At 46.9% G+C, this 21886-nt stretch overlaps 1 protein-coding gene across 3 annotated transcripts in view; it reads left to right on the top strand.

Annotated features, from left to right (window-relative positions):
• Positions 1-766: 766 nt before the first annotated feature.
• Positions 767-21886, top strand: part of LOC119444217 (uncharacterized) — a 68963-nt gene continuing 47843 nt past the window's right edge. Inside the window, exons 1-3 of one of the 3 annotated variants that reach the window (XM_049663212.1) lie at positions 767-970; positions 9286-9490; positions 11170-11367. In XM_049663212.1, coding sequence (XP_049519169.1) covers positions 11208-11367 — 160 coding nt within the window. In that variant the 5' untranslated portion in view covers positions 767-970; positions 9286-9490; positions 11170-11207. The remainder of the gene's footprint in view (positions 971-9285; positions 9491-11169; positions 11368-21886) is intronic. The other 2 variants (XM_049663211.1, XM_049663210.1) reach the window with 2 other exon arrangements.

The following is a 21886-nucleotide window of genomic DNA, read 5'->3' as shown; positions in this document are numbered from 1 at the left end:
CGAAAGAGCTGAAATTTCAAACCAAACGCCAGCCGGAGGGTTCACGTATATGCGCAAGTGCGCCTACGTACACGTATGTGCAGTGACGTCACCCTCAGTCACACCTGACCTCGAGAATTATTCGAGAAAACAGCAGTTATTTGTTTGATATGTTGCTGCAATAGATGAAATAAAGTTTAGAGAACTAATACAAATCGCAAGCCGAATGTCTGTCTTCGTACCTTAGAGAGATGTACTTCCGTTTCGTCTGTTTGTTCCATGTCATGCAGTCGCGCGCGCAAAGAACGAAACTATATCATTAGCTACCGTGTTCCAGCGCGAGATCATGCTCTCTAATCCGCTCGCGTCTACCTCAGTGTTCGTGTCGCAGTGACTTATACCGCTGGTCAGTTGCTTTCGTGCACAGCGCGCAAAATCGTGTACTGCGCGAAACGAGACAAACACAACAGCTCGCGCGCACGACCGTCACCAAAAATGCAACGCAGCAAAAAAGCGAGACAGACTTCCGCCACTGGGTGGACAGTGGGGCTAGTTTCTGTATTGGTAGTAAAACGTCGTATCCAAAGGAAAATTTTGTAACTCTTGCGTATGTGGCTGTATGTTTTAACCTACATAGCAATAAAGTAGAGTGATGCAATTATGTGTAGAACTAAAATGTGTTTTTGGCTATTTTCTTCTTTGGCATGCTATATTTTTATTTAGTCGCTTCACTTGTTGCACCAACGGGCGGCGCTTTCGCTGTTATCGCTTCGGCTGCCATTCCGTTCGTCTGCTCCTGCCGCTCTCTGCACACGTGCACGCCTTTGCGTTCTACTGTGCGCTGCCACATTTCGTTTCTTTATCGGCCAGTGGCTCCAGCGATGTATGAAAAACACAAGAAAGGCCACAAGACGTTCTGCGCAGCTCTGTGGTTGGCCAGCACGGGAAGGGACAGCAGGGCCACTTTTTTCCGCTTCCAAGAGAATTAAAGGTAAGCATGCTTTTTATGCAGTTATGTATCAAATACCCGCTTACCTTATCGAAACGGCTATAAGACGAAAGGCAGGGTATTCCGTACGCGCTAAATTTCTCTGTGGTGTGTAAATACATTAACGCTACCTACCGACAGCAGCTCCTGAGACGAGTGAGTGCTAGTTGACCCGCTGACGGAAATTGAGTTTTCTGATATCGCGGCGGCTGGTGTTCACCTTATGAAATAAAAAAAAAACTAATAACTTTGGAAAAAAAAACAAAGCGCAAGCAAGTCAGGGACAGGAGAGAGCGACACGCACAGTGCTGTGTCGCTCTCTCGTGTCCCTGTATTTTTTTGCGGTGTTTTTTTTTTCAATGAATCACCAACATACCCAAGCTTCCACGCTGACTTATCTTTGCTGAAGATGCTTGAATGCTTGCTGCACGGACGAGAGGTTAAGTTAGAGAACATTGTGCTTGACTGTTCTTGCTTAGACGTTGCAAGTCGGCTAGAGCTTCACAAGGTGCGGAAACCAATTGAAGGAGTGCTGTGCTATAGTTCAGAAAGCACTGCAAGCGCGGTTTTCTTCTTGTCTGCGACGGCGCAGGCTGCATTTTACGTTACGCAGGCAAACGTTGTCTAAAAAAAAAGAGCACCTGCTTGTCTGTTCTTCTTTATCAAATATTCATCAGCAATGTGTGATGTTCGCGATTGTTCAACTGAGAACTAAGCCGACGAGCAGATTTTGTTTTGAACGAGCCGATTAACCTTCGTGTCAAGTCGCGCTGGCGCGCAACGCGCACGAAGGTGCTTACGTCGGCGCTTAGCAAGCCACGCGCTCCGGTGTTCCCGCAAAGTATTGCTCCCCCTGTGCAAAACAAATTCTTCTAGAGTAGGAAGTGCTCATAGACCGTTGACCAGTGGCCTACAACTTTGGCAACATTGCCTTCCAGTAATAGCCATGCTGCAGAACTGGGAAGACAAGGAGTACACAAAAAGGTTGAACAAACTAATCCGTCAGTGCCTTATTCACAGGGCAATAAGAAATTCAGGAATAAAGATAATTTAGCTGTAAGAAACTGATCAGTATTTGCAGACAGCTGTTGAGGAAGCAGCAGTACGATACCTGTTACTTTAATATAGCAGCAGGCAAAATAATAATTTGGATTGTTCATTTTTGTCATATTTTTAGCATAAATCTCACAACAAAATATAATCATAGTTGACGTACATGAATTCAAAGCACTGTTTTGCGAAAAGAGTGCTGAAATTTGTTCCTGCAATTGCGTTGTATGGTAAGCATAAAACTTGTTGCATTTTTTTTTCAGACCACAGCTCCAGCACGGACAACTCCGCCTCATCTGTGTTTGGATATACGAAATGTGCTGTGTTCAGCCTTTCAACCGGTCTCGCTTAATGATAATTTTTTCTATGAGGAATCATCGATAACTGTGGCGCCAAACGATTTGCATTGGTTGGATTGCCTCATGAAAAGTAATAAAGAAGAAGAAGAAAAAAACATGACTTTGGAAATTCAGAAATTTTAAGAAGCTTTATGTATATACGCCTATAGAATGTGAAGTTCATGCTGTAGATGCGAGGTACTCAGGTCTGTAATGTTCTTTTGTGTATCGTATTACTTAGTACAAAGTTTGCTAATAAAATTTTAAAATAAAGCACATTTCACTGCCTGTTATTGTCCTGCGGAGACGCAGTAGCCACGCGCTATGGCATCTCACGCATCATAACGGAAAAGGATAAATTTTCACCAAACACAGACGCACTGCTGGCGTTTATTCAATACATGAACCACACACGCAAAAGGAAATGGTCATTACAAAAATACATCAATTGCGATAGCAAATTAGTAGAGAGCTATTCGGAGTAGGGATAGTAGTTTTATCGGCTGCATAAACTTGGACACATCCGCTTACTAACTGAATTAACAAGCGTGGTGTCAGCGCACACAAGCAAACATGAATAGATCACACTGAATGACCGCAGACAACGACTTTCAAAATGCTGGCAGCAAGCGCAGTCTTCTTCTTCTTTCTGGGGTTTTGCGTGCCAAAACCAGTTCCGATTATGAGGCACGCCTTATAGTGGAGGGCTCCGGATTAATTTTGACCACCTGGGGTTCTTTAACGTGCACAACGCAAGCACACGGGCGTTTTTGCATTTAGTCTCCATCGAAATGCGGCCGCCGGGGCCGGGATTCGATCCCGCAACCTCGCGCTCAGCAGCGCAACGCCTTAGCTGACTGAGCCACCCCAGCGGGTAGCAAGCGCAGCCGCCGCAGCGTGCAAGGTTCGTGCGGTCTGTCGCTTCAAAGGAAACTGAGCGGCGGATGCACAGCGCATACAAAGGTCAGAGCCGTGTGGAGATAAGAGACGGTGTGGGCGACGCTCATTGCCCATTGCTGTTTGTGCCCCCCGCAATAATGCCAACAAAGGCGCTGCGGGTAATTTCAAATAAAAAAAGTACGAACGCAGTAGGCAGAGTAGAAGCGGCGCCCGCCCCTCCCTCCCACGCTGCCTTCCCGCTTTCTTGCTTTCGCGTGGGAGATTGAGTGGCAAGTTCCCCTTACGCCCGGTTGCAAGATACGCCTTTGGTGCCGGAGCACGGCGTCGCCCCGCCTCCCTCCCTCCCATACCCCCACGGCCTTTCGCGCGTCGGTCGCGTTTGCTTTCCGCCGTGCGTTCGCTTTCCGTGATAGCGCGCGTCCCCCGCGTGCTTTCGCTCGCCCATACGGCGCGCGGCGACGATTTTATCGCCCTTGAAATCTATACGGAACCTCACGGCGACGGCGACGACGATGCCGACGGCAGAAATCCGGTTGAAGTGTCCATATAATTGCTATCGCAATAAAAAGCTCAAAACACAGCTGTTAGGATAATGCAGACGTAGCAGCAAACCAAACTCCTTTTAGCTTCCTCTTGCGTCTGCCGATAAAACCGCACACTTGTCGAGCGCATTGCATATAATTGGGATGGCCGTCTGCCCCTCGCGCATCAATATAACCATTGTAATAACAACAGGTTAATTTTTTTTTCTCAGAAACACGGCCTACCAAGCACCAGGTGAGAAAGTGGCGCTCGTGACGCAATTCCCATTTGCCTGGGGGGTATACCAGCTGACATAGCCGTGCTTCCACTCCGTGAAGATGGACGCTAAGGTGAAGCTTATCACCATCACAACAAATGGAGGGTATATGCGTAACCGTTCACAGTGCTGAACGCAGGCAGTTTTCTCTTGATTAAAGATTTCTCACACGTAACGCAAACTCTAAATTTAACAAGGTCTTCTTCACTCGTAGGGTGATGTTCATTCATCACTTCCAAGGCATTGTGTCGCTGTTTCTCGGAGCGGATCACACTGATGAGGGACACGTTGTTGTCGAACCGGGAGCGCTTACGATAGATGTCTGGAGTTTGCTCGCTGGCGTGGTTAACAGCATTTGCCCTCCTTGCCGTTTGCGATTCTTCAAAATTAGATTGTTTCAAAATTAAGTATGTCCGACACGGTAAGACAATGAATGGCTCATACCTCCTTAAGCAATAGGCCTCTTCAATTATCCGTCTCTGACAGTCCCGGACTATCCGAAAGACTGCATACGCAACGCTCATTGACTGAAAGCACCGTCTCGGGCAGTCCGGGACTGTCAGGAACGGATAATCGAAGAGGCCCAATTGCTCATACCTCCGTACACGCGGCCTCTCTATTACAACGACAGAAGAGAAGTGAAATTCTACGCTGGAATGATGAGCGGTGACGGAGCCAGCTGTGGAAGAAGACGACGACGACGAACGCGGGAGCAGAGGCACAAGCGCGTTCGCGCCAACGAGCCAGCAGCCGAACAAGACGACGACGCTCGAGCCATTGCTGATGATGATAGTTTCTGCGAACGGACACGAACGTTCAGGCTAGACATATATGCAAGCTTCGCTTGTAAAAAAAAGAAGGCAGGGACCATGACGTATGCATCACGCGATCCCACAGCTCTGGTATGGGAGAAGGCAATTTCGGTCGCGGAGGCTAGACGGGGCAAGTGTCTTTGTTGGTGCTGACGCTCGTCTCCTGAAATCATGGGTTCGTGGCACTGAAATATTTCTATCTCGGCTATTAAAGAACCAATTTGAAAAATTCTTGCGGTAGAACGCTTCCAAAGGGCACACAACAACTTCCCTCGTATAACCAAAATTTACTATGTGGCCTGGTGAGGCTTTAAAAGCTTTAGCACACCGTGTATAAGGCACTGTAATGACATCGCAGGTACAGGCGCCACTACGCTGCCCTTAAAGAGCTGCGTCCATAAAATTACATCACTTTCATCTTTGAGCACTGATAATCTTTTGCACTTTTATTATTTATGAGCCTGAGAAGATTTAAAATAAAACACATGTATTGGGCTATACAATGGCTATACAACGGGCTCCTTCCTTACATCAAAACAGCGCTTGTCCTGTGGTCTTCATTCCTTTCTCGTCTTTGTTCATTACGCGCTGTTACTTCATACCTTCGCTCAACTATGAACCAACTAGCCCTCATCAAGTTGTTACTAGTGAATCTTACGTTTCGTTACATATGTTCGTGGGCTCCCATCCTCAAAGTTCTTAGGTTTATTTAGTCAAGAACGTAAGACCTGACCTGGTCTGAGCAACTAGGATAGTGTAGCAATATCCTTCGCATGCACGGTATGGATAAGCACATAGCATGTGCTTATATGTGTGGCGCCTCACGGCAACAGTGGCACCGACGGTGCCAAAACTCGCTTGAAGGGCCCATATAATTGCTATCGCAATAAAAATCAATACAAAATGTCGAACGGCCGGATTCAAACGGAGGACATCTAGCACAGAAGCCTGATGTAGTAACCATTACGACACGGACGCTTTTGCCCAATAACGGCGTACCTCATAATCGAATCGTAGTTTTGACACTTTAGGTTTCGGGAAATATAGAAAATTAATAGTATATCTCTATATGTCAAAATCTGGGCCGATCCCGAAGTTGGTGCAGTAAAAAAAATCGCAGCATATCCACGGGGTGAATGATGATGAGTGGACGAAGCTCCGGGGGGAATCATCGGATCTCCCGCTTTAGGGGACGCTAGCACAAACGCGTTAGAAACGTGCAGTAGTCTCTATTAAGGGGGAGAGGCCACAGCGTCTTACGCAGCCGTTTACACATGCCGGAACGTGCACCGCGTTTGCCGACGCCATCACATGACTGCTGAGAGAGTATAATTCCCGTATTCATAAACGCTCCTTGACTTGAACTTGACTTGCCACCGCCTTCAACGTGTTTCGAACGCGCTGCCCAAGGCGTTGGCAAGTCAAGTTCAAGTCGAAGAGCGTTTATGAATACGGGGGTAAGGCGGAGAGGCCACAGCGTCTTACACCAGCTTCTTACACGGGCCGTGACGCGCTAGCACAAACGCGTTAGAAACGCGCAGTCTTTCGTTAATGTTGGGTATTTATTGTCATCGTGGTGCGTGTGTTCATGTGCGCTTCGTGGCGAAGCTGTTCGTATGGCGTACAGTGGTTGTAGTACTAGGCTCATTGTTAACAAAGAAGTTGGAAATCTCATCCAAGTGCGTCGCTCAGTTCGCCAAGGTTGTCCTATTTCCTCTCTCCTTTTTTGCATGTTTATTGAAAGCTTTTGCCTAAGTATTATAAACCGCAGTACAATTAGTGGCTTCAGGCTACATGCATCTGAAGTACGCGTTCTGGCCTATGCAGACGATATAGGTGTTTTTTGTTCAAATCTCGAAAGTATAGCGGAGGTTATTACCATTGTAAAACGTTTTTGTCCGGTAAGCGGCAGTGCAGTCAATTGGGGAAAATGTATTGGTTTTTGGCATGGCGATTGGGATCTAACGCCACAGTTTATCCTAAATGTGCAGTGGGTAACAACCCTGGTGAAGTATTTAGGCGTACCCTTAGAAAATTACACCGACAGTGATCCCTATTGGAGGAGACCGACAGAAGAAATCCGATAAAAAGCCGAGAAATGGAAGGGCACAGATTTATCAATCTTTGCTCGTGCAACGGTTTGCAATTTGTTTTTCATTAGTAAATTGTGATATGTGTTACAAGTGCTCTACTGTTCTCGAGTGAATGTGCAGAGACTTCATCGAGTTTTGCCGTGTTTATATGGGGATCGACATGGGAATGAACAAGTCGGACGAACCTTTTTCGGCGTGTTCGTGATGGGGGCTTAAGCTTGTCGCATTTATTTCTGAGACAGCTTGTAAATCGTTTTTTGTACCTTCGAGATGTTCAGGATCCTTTCCTACGCACAGTTTGCCAAGTACGACTGGTCAGTGCTTTGCCCAACTTTGTCATCTCTTCCAATAAGATGGAAGGTCGACTACAGGGTTACCTTAAAGAGGTTGTTGAGTCGTGCCGCTTCCTGGAGGCCCGTTTCTCGATTGAATATTTAAGCGCAGTGTCTCGTAAAAAATTGTATAATGATTTATGTGATATTGTTCTCCCAATTCCATTGTACCGGACTCATTTCTCGGGCGGAAAGTGGCGCAAGGTGCTGAAACGTGTAAAAAGCATGCCTGTGCGTCCTGGGGTGAAAAACCTTCTTCTTTAAATTACATGCAGGCGTTTTGCCAGTTAAGACTTGGCTTTCTGATAAGGGATTCTTCGTTCCGTGGGGTGACCACTATTTCTTGTGCCGGAAACCTGAAACGATTGAACACGTGTTCCTGGAATGCTGGGATGGCGTGTTCTTCTGGGATGTCCTGCAAAGGACCTTAGAGAAGGATTTCCCTTTGGATGCACAGGGAATAAGGTACCTAATGGTTGATAACGAGGATGGTTTTCCATATGATATTACTATGTTAATGGCTCTGCATAGTATTTGGACGTCACGCATGGCTGTTCGCCATGCAGACGTTGATGCTCGCCCTGCAATATAGTACTTTCGCGAGTCTCTCATTTCATTTCTCGAAATGGAAAAAGTGAAAAAGTGTGTACCCGATTGGGTGCCCCGTATGGAAGGCTTGTTACACATGAAACAGTTCTAAAATTATGAATTTGTCACTACGTGGTTGACTGTTGTACCAATGCAATAAAAAAAAAAGCTTCGTGGCGTAGTGGTTAGCGCCGCGCGTTCGGAAGCGAGGGGTCCCTGGTTCGATTCCACGCTACGGACACAACTTTCGGAAATTTTTTTTCATAAAAGTAGACGTGGCTACCTACTACTACTACCTACTACAGAGGAGGGACAGACCCACACCATAAGGAGCTTCGCCCATAAAAATGTCGCAGTTTCACCCTAAAGGCGAAGCATCAATTGCGATAGCAATTATTAGAGAGCTATACGGAGTAAGGATAGTAGTTTTATCAGCTGTATAAACTTGGGACATGTAGCAGCACCAGCAACGCGCAGAACTGTTGTCGACGCCGTCGGCGTTTTGCCCGCGTTCGCACCGAACTCACGCGGCGTTGGTGACTTGCCGGTGCTTCTGGCGGCGGCTCGGAGGTTTTCGACGAGATGAGAACGGGACACCCGTCGAGCAGCGTCGGAAGTTTTTACCACCTTGTCGCCTCCCAATGTTTGTAAATAAATACTCATTTGGTGCCGCAGATAAACGTCGCCTCCCCTCCCTCCCATCCCCCGACGGCCTTTCACGCGACGGAAGAAGTTGCGTTTGCTCTCCGCCGTGCGTTCGCTCCCCTTGAAAGCGTGCGTTCCGTATGCTGCATTGCGAGTGAAAGCGCGCGTCCCTCGCGCGCTTTCACCCGCACATACAGCCTTGATTTTATCGCCGTTCGACTTCATGCGGAACCTCACGGCGACGGCGACGACGACGCCTAAAGCAGAAATCCGCTTGAAGTGTCCATATAATTGCTATCACAATAAGACGTTTACGAGTTCGACGCACCTCCTACTCACGCGAGGACAGGCGCGATAAAGTGCGGTGCACCGCGACTCCGACTTTATTTCTCCCTGAACTCGCTCGGGAAGAGGTTTTTGTTGTTTATCAGCTTCAACCAGAGGTTGAATCACCTTCCAAATTTTTCATGTATGTGAAATGATTGAAGTAGATGGAGGGCGTGCTCCATTCGGTCGTTCCAAGTAGAACCCCATTTTAGCCCTACCTACCTGTCGAGAAGAAATTCGTGCCAGAAGACAGCAACATAAGTAAACTTCAAAGGCACATTTAGCAAACGAGGCTTCCGCAGTTATAATAAACGCGGAATGGTGGTCAACGTCCTTCACGCGAACGTCCTTGCCCTTCTGACGACGCGACCGCTGTCGCTTTTCGACTTGTTTTCTCGGGCATTCATTCTTCACGCACGATTCTGAATTTCCAGCGCCCGCCACAGTGGTTCACGCGCCCCTCAGCCGCGACAAAGAAGAGGACGACGGAGAGCGTCCTCCTTGCGGTGCTCGTGACCCGCTGTTCGAAGCTGGAGACGCGTCGTCGCAGCTGCCTTCTCAAGGACCCAGGAGCACAGCGGACGGCTCGCTTTTCAGCCACTGTCAGCCTTTTCCGGGATCCCGAGGACCTGTTTGAAGGTAGGCACAGCGAATTCTGTTCGCGCTTAGAGCAGCGATTTGGCTGGAGAGTGACATCCCTACTGAGGTGCCACGATAGCGGCGCGAGCCGTTCTATCGAGGCACCCTATAGGAGCGGGCATCGCCAGCGCGTTTTGCGTCTATCTTTACGTCGCACAACTGAATAACAGTCGTCTGCGTTTGCCTTGCGTAGGAACATGTATACTCTACCTGAGTGGTTCCTTTAAGCAGCGTGAAAGCTGCAGGACTCCTTAGCGAATAGGAAGGCCTAATACCCCTCAAGGTGTGTTAATCCGCGCAGCATCGTCAGCTCCGTCTTAAGTTGGCGTCCTGCAGATACATGCTTCACGGTTCGTGGCTTGACGCAACAAAGGTTTTCCCGTTATAACCATAAGCTGCATTTACGTGAATCTGAGAGAGGTAATTCGCTTCATCTTTACGCTTTCTCAGCAGTTCCTCGCAGCCTCCTTGACCACTATGGTAAGGGCCAACGCCGTTGTAAATGTTCACCCGCGCCGCATCGTCTGCAAAGCTTCTATTTGACGTTTGCTCGCCGCTGTCATCATGTAGCATTATAGAGCGGAGTAGCAAATTAATGATTCAGTGAAAAATTGCGTCGTTATAGCGTTCCGAATCGCCAACGCGTCACCAGTGCTAATGGTGTTGCGCCATCTGCTATCTGAAAATCAAACCAGCTTTACGGCTAGGCACCGCCTCTGTAGCCCTAGAAGCGTTCTCACAAACAGCTGATCTGAATAATAACGACAAAACATACCTATAAGGATTGGCCATAGCGTGAGATGAGACCAAGCGATGGCAGATTTTACTATTTAATTCTGGGTCACAGGGCGGAGAGCCAAAAGCAAGCTGGAATTCGGATCGAAGCGGGTGGTCTGGGCTTTATGGGCGCGGCCATGTTGCTACGTGGTCAAGGTTAGGGTGGCTATTACGGTTACCGGCGGAAACTGTCGCAGTAGTGCGCGGTAAACGACGTCCATGCATAAAGAGCGTAAAACGCCAGTTATTTCTGTAATGTATCATCTGCCAAGCAAACATTCAACACTCTTTATCTCGCCAATAACCAGACATATACGCCCGTAACTATATTCCGTTGCGCAAGAATATTTCCTGTGGCGACCTTGTACCTTCAGCAGTGCTGCACGCTATACTTGTGAGATAAGAGTACAGACATTCTAGCGCATACGCATCGGCGTCATGATGGCAGCCTCACCGCTTTCCTTCGTAGTGGGATGTAAGTCAACATTGAGAGGAATGCCGAGGACATGCTGCAATTCTGGATTTTTCAGGTGAATTTTGCGTGAAGTCTGGGCCTGTGTCCCACTCCAATATTGTAGACACCGTGACAATATTTTTCTCACCTGCCTGCCTTTTGATCTCAATGGGCAAGCGGGTTTTTTTTATGATTCGAACGCAGCACGCTTCTTTTCATAGTTGCTCTTCACACCGCTAAACACTCTCACTACTGGCATGTACTGCGGAAACGTTGACCCAATGAAACTTATCGTGAAATTGGTCTAAGAAACCATTGGCACTTACCTACGGGACCATACACATCGAGCGCGGCTGTTGTTCTGTGGTTATTATTGTAAAACAGAAATACGAGGTGCATTACTGAAAAAGATGTTTACTGTGTTTGCCCATTCTGTTACCGTTTCCAGAGCGGGGGTTCCTTCGCCCCCGGGGATCCAAGGCTAGCATGGAGCAGCAGGTAGTGATAAGCGAGACCATGGGCCAGATGGGCGCCGTCGGGCATGACAACGCGGAGCGCGTCGGTGGCGACAAGTCGTTCATGATGCGGGACGGGGCCGTGTGCGGTGACATTGCCGAGATCAACAAGCCGTGCGTCGAGCAGCCCGGTGAGTAACTTGCGGCTGCTGTACGGCGCAAAGCTGCACGCATGGTTTTCTGGCGCTGCGTGAGTACTTCCAACTCGTGGTTGTTGAGAGCTATACCACGGCCGCTGGATATAAAATAATTTTTTTTTATCCAGCGGCCGTGGCTATACGTACACTAAAGCGCAATATTTCAACCAGCGCTGTCGAGGACGCGCTGTTCCACTTTGAGTAGGGACGCCACGAAAATGACAGAACATTTTAAAGGTTAACAGATGGTGCCCCTGTATCAATGCCTTGCTAGCACCAGGTGCGTCCAGTCAGCTGTGTCCGCGGTCATGTGCGTTCCGAGGAGAGCGTGCGCGCCTCCGTTAAGGGCCCCCGTTACGGTGGCTAGATGGGTAGGTGTGCCGTCCGCCGGGCGTGAAGAGTAGTTCAGCGCTTCTCCGCATCATGACGACAAAATAAGCGCTGCGGTCGGAGGTTTGTCGCAGGTGGTGCGCGTCGTCTGCTGCTGCGGCCGTATTGCAGCGGAACTTTGGCGCACTTATCCGCCTATTTAAACTGGAAGCTGTCTTTAAGTCACACCAGAGAAAGTTACGAATTATATCAATGCATGTCAGTTACTTTAATGGCGAAAGTATCGTATTTGGGTCGTCCGTCTGCTGCCTCTTTGCAGGATCGAGAGGTAAAATATATAACTGTACGTGTTGACAATTCTAAAGATCTTTCACGTAAGACTATTAATAATGACACTAATTGTGAATCAAAGTAATAGCTTTGCGGAAGTTCTAAAGGTGAGAGAGACGAAAATTCATATTTCGAGACAGCATATATTCAGGAGCTTAGAGTGGCGTGTGGCGGCGTCATTCGCGCACGAAGTGTGCCTTCTCGAGACCGCGTCGGAGGATTTTTTTAATGAACGTAGAGCGCCGTCAAATAAATATTAAGATTCAAACAACCAGAGTTTCTAGTGTAATTTCTTTGCACTGTTGTGTGTTATTGCACGAGGTAGGTATACGAGTGCAATAAAACTCATAGACTCATGTCTTAGTAGACTAACTGTCGGTTATAGAATGCAAAAAAAATACTTATACCTCTTGATCATCATATACGTATATTTTATTGTATTACTCATGATTCGAGCGCGCACACACACCAACAACACTACGAAAAAATCAATGACAGCAAACAAGGTTTAGAAAGTACAGCACTGCATCGCTGCGGTCACAAGACATGTCGTAATTTCATGTGCTTTTTCTTTGCCCGTGTGCGTCCAGACGTCAAGTTCCTGCTCTTTACATGGAAGTGAAGGCGCGTTATCGAATAAAATCTGATAATTTTGCTTGTAAGCTCAAATTTGTATCTGTCACAGCTGACCATTCCTGGAGGCTTCAACTGCCGTGACTCTGTGTATTTGCTGTCGTTCTTGTCAGCACATCTTCAAGCTTCCCACTTACTTTAATTCCTTGAAACGGGACAATTTTTTCAACGTTCGTCAGGAGTGCGCTCATTTCCTCCAAGTGTGTGCAAAGTCTTGTTCAGTCCCACTGTTCCTTGAACACAGACATCATCGAGAATTTCGCTGCTACAAAACTGTACAGGGACAACCTTTACTAGCGTGATGCTGTGGCCATCCTTTGAGCAAACTGAAAATGCCTCAGTTTCTGCGCTATCGTTCTTTGAATGCAGTGCAGGCCGTCACATCAATGTTTTCTTGAGTGGTTACAACAGGCGGATCACAACAAGCGCTACCTTCATTGGCTAGTGATTCGGTGGAAATCTGTCAAAGTTCAGGTGCGCTTTCTTTTTTTGGCGCATTTTACCGGCCAACTTCCCGTCGAAGTCTTGCTTCTTTGCGGGAATGGTCTTTGATAGGTAAGCAGGCGCGCCGGCTAGTACTAATGGAACAGCTTCGCTTAGTCGCGGATATGCCCTCGGAATCTGTACAACATCACATGAGTGAGTGACGCTGAACGAACTGGTCCTCAAAGTGGCACTCGCAAACTACCGAATGCGATTGAAGTTCTTTGTCAGCGCGGTGAAATGCACGCTCCCGTTTTTTTTTGAACAGTTCTGGGTAACGCGGCGTCGTAAAAAGCGATATCTTCTGCCCTTGGCTCGCATGTTTGTAGCCGGACTTACAATAGGGCGCAAAGCAAGTAGTGTCCATCCTGCTTTCTTTTTTTTTTTTTTTGGGGGGGGGGGGGGGTAGCGACATTTTCACTCGGTCCTGGATCCTTAGGAGCTTGACACTGACTAGTGTTATCCACGGTATTCATTCCACTGCCTAAACATTGAGGTAAATTATAAAAAAAAAACGGTGCAATATCACGGCTGCGAGTGCAGCTCAGCGTGCCGTCTACCTCATAGCGGACGACATAATGACCATTTTTGAGGTTGACTGATGAAAACAAGACACATCACACGTTTATAGTGTTTTTCAGCGTAAATTTGCCACCTTATTTCAAGTTTTAGTTTGAAACAACAAAATATTTGAAATCTTAAAGGAGTGCAATAACAGTAGCCTGAATAGCAGACGACACGCGTTTCGCGACAGTCCTCCGATCGCAGCGCCACTCCTGCGGTCATGACGCGGAGAAGCAGTAAACTACGTCGGTCGGCACACCTACCAATCTAGCCACCGTACCCCCGTGTCGCAGGAAATCCGGTATCGGCGTCCGGCGTCCGGCGCCGCAGCCGGCGTTGGCGTCTTGTAACCGAAAAATATTTTTTATGTAACTAAATACTTCTTCTACCAGTAAAGTTGCTCATACCTTGTCTGACATGCTTGACAAAGTTATTCCTCTGAAATTTGAGAATGATGTTGAGCAGAGTAACCAGTTGGGCTTGCACATCGTAGAAGGCTACAGAACGGAACCGATGAAGACGAAGACAAGAGAGCCACACAAAGAATAAAGACACAGCGCTGACTTTAACAAGAATGGATTTTTTAGGGTGCCCAGCTAGTTTTATAGTGAACACTTGGCAAAAAAATGGGAGGACGCTTAAGCTTCGCTTTTAAGAGTGGAACGCGATAGCATTCAAAGATCCCTGACTGCTACTCATGATTCCCGACGACTGCAGCTTATGCAACCGTAATGGTTACTGGCAAACACTGGCGGCGAACGCTGTGCACGTAGGCGAGCTATCTGGTGGAAACGCGGCCTCTTGCGTGGGCCGATCCCGGAGATAGTGCACAACCGCGCCAAAGAAATTGCATCATTTTTAGGTTTCCGTATTTGTTCAGCACTTGTAATATTTCAGTCTCAGAAGATTTAACATAAAAGGCATGTACTGTGGGTGTTTTGTTTCGTGACATTTCTTTGTGGATTGTCATTCTCAAAATTTCGAGAAATAGCTTTGCCAAGAATGCAAGACAGGGTATGAGCAACGTTAACGATAGAATGGTGTGGTATACCTAAACGTGGTCGGGGAAGATTTTCTCCGCCGCAGGCGCCAATGCCAATGCCGACGCTGGATTTTCTGCGACGCGGGGCCCTAAATGCTATTGCGTTAAAAACAAGATCACACATACGCACAGAACCTCCTCATAACGATATCGCACCCTGGCATTTAAATCTAGGAAGGTCAGCTCTTTTTTACACAAAGCTATCGATGGACACCTGACGCATTTATTTCCCGCACTTCTAATTGTGGCAGCCTCGATAATTTCTCTAGTAAGGCTGGATTTTCTTCTAGATATAATTTTACATTTTTGGAGACAGGTTTGCACCCACAGTCGCGACAGTGTACACCTAGAGGACCTTCAATTGTGTTGTAAACATTGTTGTGGTGGTTACATAGCCGATCGTTAATGCATCGGCTGGTTTGCCCGATGTATTCTTTACCACATGAGATAGGTATCCCATATACGACACACTGGGCACATTGTGTGGGCACATTGGATGCTTGAGCCTAGGGCGAATAAGCCATTACTTCCATTTGGGTCTGCACACTCAAAACTCGTGAAGAGAAGTATTGGCGTCTCTTGCCTTACAAATGCCTTGAAAAAGTCCTGTGTCCACAAGGTGGCAGAAAGTTTTCGGTCGCCCCGCCTCAGTGCAGCTGGATATGCCTTATGTTTCTTAGTGTCGCGGAAGGCATACTTAAGAAAGTGAAAAGAGCTGGTAGCGCACGGACACACCTGTGTCCAGGTTACAGAAGGGAAAAGTCATGATGACGTAAATAAGGCAGTTATCCCATATTTTCACGGAATTTCACACAACCTTAAGAAGGTTGGCCAGAGTCCAAATGTAAATGTTGTTTTTTTACGCACCAAGGAAACTGGTGTCACTGAGTAAACAAACTTGCGCTGTCTTCCAAGAGAAGGCCCAGCGTAAAACCAGGCACAAACAGTGCTTCACACAATGTGTCCAGTGTGTCGTATATAAGATACCTATCTCATGCAGTAAAGATTACATCGGGCAAACCGGCCGATGCAGTTACGATTGGCTAAGGGAACACCACAACAATGTTTACAACACAATTGAAGGTCATCTAGGTGTGCAATGTCGCGAATGTAGGTGCAAACCTGTCTTCAAAAAATGTAAAATTCTATCTAGAAGCAAATCCTTCCTTACTAGAGAAATTATCGAGGCTGCCGCAATTACACGTGCGGGATATGAGTGCGTCATTTGTTCCTCGATAGCCTTGTGTGAGAAAGAGTTGATCTTTCTAGATTCAAATGCCAGGGTGCGATAGCGTTACGAGCAGGTTCTGTGCGCATGTGTCATCTTCGTGTCTTTTTGTCGAGTGTTCACTATAAAACTAGCTGTGCGCCAGCAAAAGAAACATTCTTGTAGAAAGTCAGCACTGTCTGTGTTCCTTGTGTGCCTTTCCTGTCTTCGTCTTCATCGGTTCTGCGCTGTAGCCTTCTACGTTGAAAATCAGAGCCCACAAACAAATGTAATGAAACAAAACACCGACAGCGCATGCCTTTTATGTTAAATCTTCTCGGACTGAAATATTAAAACTGCGAAACAATAACAGAAGATCGGCCCACGAAATAGGTCTCCTTTCTACCAGAAAGCGCGCCTTCGTGCATAGCGTTCGCCGCCAGCGTTACCCGGGGAACATTCCGGTTGCATAAGCTGAAGTTACCGGCAAGCGTGAGAAGCACTCAAGATCTTTAAATGCTATCGCGTTCCACTCTTAAAGGGGAAGCTTAAGCGTCCTCCAAATTCTTACCCCACCGATGCCCAGTCGGGTCAGACGCTTGACACAAGTGCATCAAGATGAACGGTGAATTCGCTCACGCCAATTCTCTGCATGTCCTACGAAATACTCTTTCCTTCACCCGCTGGGCTGTGTGGGATGGTGCCGCTGTTGGGAGTCGAAGTTCCAGCACAGCCTCTGACACAGCCTGGTTCTCGAATATCCAGCCTGTATACTCCGTTTCAGACATCAGGTGCAAAGCGGTGGAGGCTACAGAGACTTTTCGCAGTGGCTGCGTTCGCACTAAATTAGTTCTATGTACCGCAATTGTGCGAAACTGTTGTTTATATAGGCTCAGTAATGAGTGGAAAAAAAAGAAGCTTTACTCTTTAGAAACAAACCGTCGTATACGGCTAATACTGCGTAGTCTTAGATCATTTTGCTTTTCGTTGTTTTTCTTTCCGGGTTTTTTATTTGCAGCCCGTCGCCACTGCCTCAGGTAGGGTGTCTTGCCACCATACCTCAGGTGCATGCTCGTGTGAGAAAACGCCGTTGGCTCGCAGCAAAGCATGGACGGAACGCCTGGTGTGACAGTTTTTGTGACCGAACTTCTTGGGTCACTTTGTCACCGGATTGCGTCACCTGATGTCAGGAACGGAGTATAGCATATTCGAACAGTGCTCTACGGCTTTATTGGCAACACCCTTTTTTTTCAGTTCCCTTGTCAGTAAACTTCTGCTGTTGATTGTACATTTATTTATTATGATGAACAAAGCACGCGTTCACCAGGCTTCTATATCGTACATAGCGTTCGCCATTGGCTACAGCCGCGCCAATAATTTTGTAACCACACCAACCACTTTCACGAACGACTGGTGGCTGGTGCCGGCAAATGAGGAAGCGCTCTTACATAAAAGCATATTGTTACGGGCAAAAAGAAGTAAGGAATATATTTGTACAGTGTATTTACAAGAAATTCAGTGGCTGAAAAGATCATAGTTAGCTCGCATAGTTCAGAGCGTCGTATTCTTCGAAGTCATCTGAAAACGTCTTCTTCATCGGTCTGTCACGTGACCCTCGGCGGCTGAAGCACCGACCCGGTGCTGGTTAGGAGGCGGTCGAATGATACGGCTTAAGACGCGCAACGTCGACTACGTCGGAGCGAGGCTGAGCCACGGTGGGGTCAAGAGGGGCGATTTCGTCGGTGACGTCGGTTACTTGACGCAAGACGCGGTAAGGGCCAGAGTAGCGTGAAAGCAACTTCTCCGAGAGGCCAACGCGTCGCGATGGTGACCAAAGGAGAACCAGGGCGCCCGGTGTGTAGTGGGCGTCACGATGGCGGGTGTCACATAAGCACCGCTGATTTTCCTGCGAGTCCACAAGTTGACGTCGGGCAATGTGGCGCGCCTCTTGTGCCTTGAGTATGGCTTCCCGGGCGTGCTTCGATGTAAAATTCAGACTATCAGGTAGAGGGGTGTCGAAAGGTAGAGTAGGGTCGCGGCCAAACAAGAAGAATGGAGAGAAGCCTACGGTATCGTAGCGCGAAGAATTATAGGCAAAGGTAACGAACGGTAATACAACCGAAGCTGATAAAGTCGCGCAGGTCATTAAGGGTATAGCAGATGATGCCTTTCACCTCCTTGTGTTTAAGAATTCTTCTACTGTACAAACCATCATTACCGAATGCCGGCGGTTTGAAGAAGCCAAGAGCCGCCGCATTACCCACCTATTACCCCGCACCTCCACCAAAAATGTTACGGGGAAAAAGAAGTAAGGAATATATTTACAGTGTATCTACAAGAACTGCAGCTGCTTACAATGTCATAGTTATCTCACTAGTGCAGAGCGTCGTCTTCTTCGAAGTCATCTGAAAACGTCTTCTTCATCCGTCTGTGTCAATATTAAGGCGAAATCCTTATATGTCCCGTGAAATATAAAGTCCGACGAGCGTCCGGCATGAACATCCGATGGCAGGAAAACCAACGTCACCAAGTGATGACGTCACGTTCCCGGCGCTGGACCTGCTGCAGCTCGTACTGCCAAATCACACGGTGAACAGCCACGGCGTCGGACGGACGCCGGGGCCCACACCTAACATTTGGCTTTGCCCAATTCAAAAATTTACTTGAGACACGTTCAAAACCGACCTCACATACTCGAAAAATTGGCTTGGCCCAACCCCAATGTTGCCGCTGCCCAATTTGACAATTGAGTTGACCCACGTTCGAAACCTACCTGGCCCAGGCCCACTCCCAAAATGGACTTGGCCCACCTCCAAAATTGACTTTGCCCAATTCGAAAATTGAGTTGACACAGGTTCAAAACCTACCTGGCCCACTCCCGAAATTGACTTTACCCAATTTAATTGACCCACATTCAAAACCTACCTGGCCCACTCCCAAAATTGACTTTACCCAATTCAAAAATTTAATTGACCCACATTCAAAACCTACCTGGCCCACTCGCAAAATTGACTTGGCTCACCCTTAAAATTTTCTTTGCCCAATTCAAATATTGAGTTGACCCACGTTCAAAACCGACCTCACATACTCCCAAAACTGACTTGGCCTACTCATAAAATTCAGGTGGCTCACGCCCAAAAACATTGGCTTTACCCAATTCAAAAATTGAGTTGTCCAAGTTCAAAAGCGACCTGACACATTCCCAAAATTGACATGGCCCACCCCCATAATTTGGGTGGCCCGCACCCAAAATTGACTTTGCCAAATTCGAGCACATGACCAAGTGATGACGTCATGCGACATAGTCAAGTGGTGAAGTAAGAACGTTAAGTTGTAAGGTCGCATGACCAAGTGATGAAACCGTGCGACAATCTCACGTGACATGGACGTCGAAATACTATGGATGACACGCCCACAATGCTTTCGCATTCTATGCATGTAATGAAACTTAAGTGCTTTGTTAACTTTTTTTCGTGAAAGCAGTTACGCCATCTTTGGTTCATATGAACTTCTTGCACTTCTCTATTGAATGAGCGCTTTTTTTCGTTCTAGCGTCCCAATACAACACTGGAGCTAAAAGAGAGTGGTAGTGGAGGACTCCGGATTAATCATGACCACCTCGGGTTCATTTAACTGCACGAAATCTAAGTACACAAGTTCTTGCGTATTGATTGGCTGGTGCCACGCTCTCTAGCTTATTCATAAAGCAACAACTATGCGAAAGAATTTAAACGAAGCCTCTCGTAGCAAGTGAAATGCAGGATAGAATAATACAGGAGAAAGAGAAGCCGTGTCTTTCCACATCTGTACCCATGGGAATTGCCGCCACCACAAGCAAAAACTACGTGGACTACAGTCACCATTCAAGAAATATTTCTTCTTTGATTTATTTTCCCATTACAAATAGTACGTGAGACGGATTAGGTGTGGTGAAGGAGCCGCGGTAAACGCTTTTATAAGCAGCTTGACCAGCGTTAGCTCCCATGTTTCTTTCCCCGTGTTTTTGACAGTGTGCAGGCAGCATATACTAGAAGAAATGTGAGCAGAATAAAAGATGAACATTAAAACAATCAGAATAATATGTATATGTCATACAAAGCAAGCAAAATAAGCAAAGAAATATGCAGCTTCGCTGTAAAACCAGTCGTTCTGGGTAGGAGATAGTTCGCGCAGTTCGTCGAATGTTTTCGACACAACACACAACAGCGCTAGTCCTAGCCCGTAAAACTGTGCCAGCAATCGTGTCAATGCTTCGTATTATGAACGAAACTGTAACTGTGTAATAAGTAGGGCACGTTGCAGTACGGTAAAGCTGTGCTCTGCGTGGTTTTAACGTTTTTCTGAATTTTCAATTGCAACACTCGAGCTGCGATCCCAATGTAACGTTTGAATTGCGGTATACTTAAGGTACCTCAGTAGGCAGTCTCAGTAGCAAGGACTTGGCGTTGCCGCGCTTGTCAGTGGGGACGTTTCAAAGGAAAAAGCTACGCATGTGTCTAGTAGAAACGTGAGTGTCTAGCACACGGAAAATCTTTTTTTTTTTTCATTGCAAACCCAATCAAGTGCGGTAGATGTGGGAGGAAACAAAGCGTCAGATTTCGCGCTCAACAATAAAACCGTGTTATCCATTGTAAAATGAAACAGCTACTCACACACCATCGCGAGCAAAGCTTTTTGGAATCAAACGGTGTTTTCAAGGAAACGCCTCAGTATGTCGCTTCAGCTGATAAAAAAGAAACGGGGGCAAGGCACCCGGTCCGGTTCCCACGAGGAGCGGGAATTCGCCAAGCAGCCCTTTCGCCGGTGTCGGGTAGGTGCCCTTGAAACAGACATGGCTGGTTGTCGCGCATCCAAATCAGCGTGCAAGTGCGAAACAGAATGAGTCTGACAAGGAGAAAAATCTGAATGCACGCGTGCAAAGTGCGACGGACATGCTAACCAACTTAACACGTTGCTTAAAGGGACAGACAACGGCTCAGAACATGAATCGAGATAACCCCACTGATGGAAAGATTGCCTATCGTATTGGTTAAAACAAGCCATGTGTTTCTCATTCAACGTGGATTTATACTTTTAATTCTTCACTAAAAGTAGCGAAAAAAAATTATCTTTGGTGCCCCACGCGGCAAGAACAGGAAGATTCATAAGGAGTCTATCACGTGACCTTCTATTAGTGTACGTGGTTCCTGTTTTTTTTTTATTAGTAATAAAATGCAGTGGAATTTTTCTGTTATGTTTTTTCCTAACTATTAAAAATGCAGTGCACTTTTTCTGTTATGTTTTTTGCTAACTTACAATGTGCAGATTCGTTTGTAATGAGTAGAAAAATGACGCTGCCTTCGTTTTCGATTAGATAACTTGGCTCGTCTATCGACAGAATAACGACGATGGCACCAGCCAGTCATGACGCAAAGCGTGCACTTGGGAAGAAAACGTGGTACAAATATGAGAAAGTTCTGTACGACAACGCAAACTTGTTGTGCCAGCTTTTTATTTTCAAAAGTGGTTGAAAAGGTCAAAAATTTAGAGGACGCTTAAGCTTCGCCTTTAAGAGTGGAACGCGATATAGCATTCAAAGATCCCTGTCTGTTTGTCAGGCTCCCCGGCAACTGCAGCTTTCTTTTCCTGCACCTTCGCCTCGGCGCGCCGATACCGTAGTGAGCCTACACTGCATGCAGGCTCACTACGCTGCCGAGGAGGCGAGCGTCATCTGGATGATGTTGTTGCATGGAACACCGACCGGGGTGCGCCGGTGTATGAATGGTAGAAATGCTGGAAAAGGGGGTTGTGTTTGAGTTTTCGCGTAACAGAATTATGTTTTCTCGTATATTCAAATTACAATCCGACGTTAACATACCTGTAGATGGTAGTTAAGTCATACTTTAAAACTTTTCTGATGCATTTTACTTTCAGAAATTCAATTA

The sequence above is a fragment of the Dermacentor silvarum genome, chromosome 3, assembly GCF_013339745.2.
Source record: "Dermacentor silvarum isolate Dsil-2018 chromosome 3, BIME_Dsil_1.4, whole genome shotgun sequence".
Taxonomy (NCBI): Eukaryota; Metazoa; Arthropoda; class Arachnida; order Ixodida; family Ixodidae; genus Dermacentor; species Dermacentor silvarum.
Note: the sequence above shows the minus strand (reverse complement) of the source record. Positions and strands in the feature narration are given on the sequence as shown.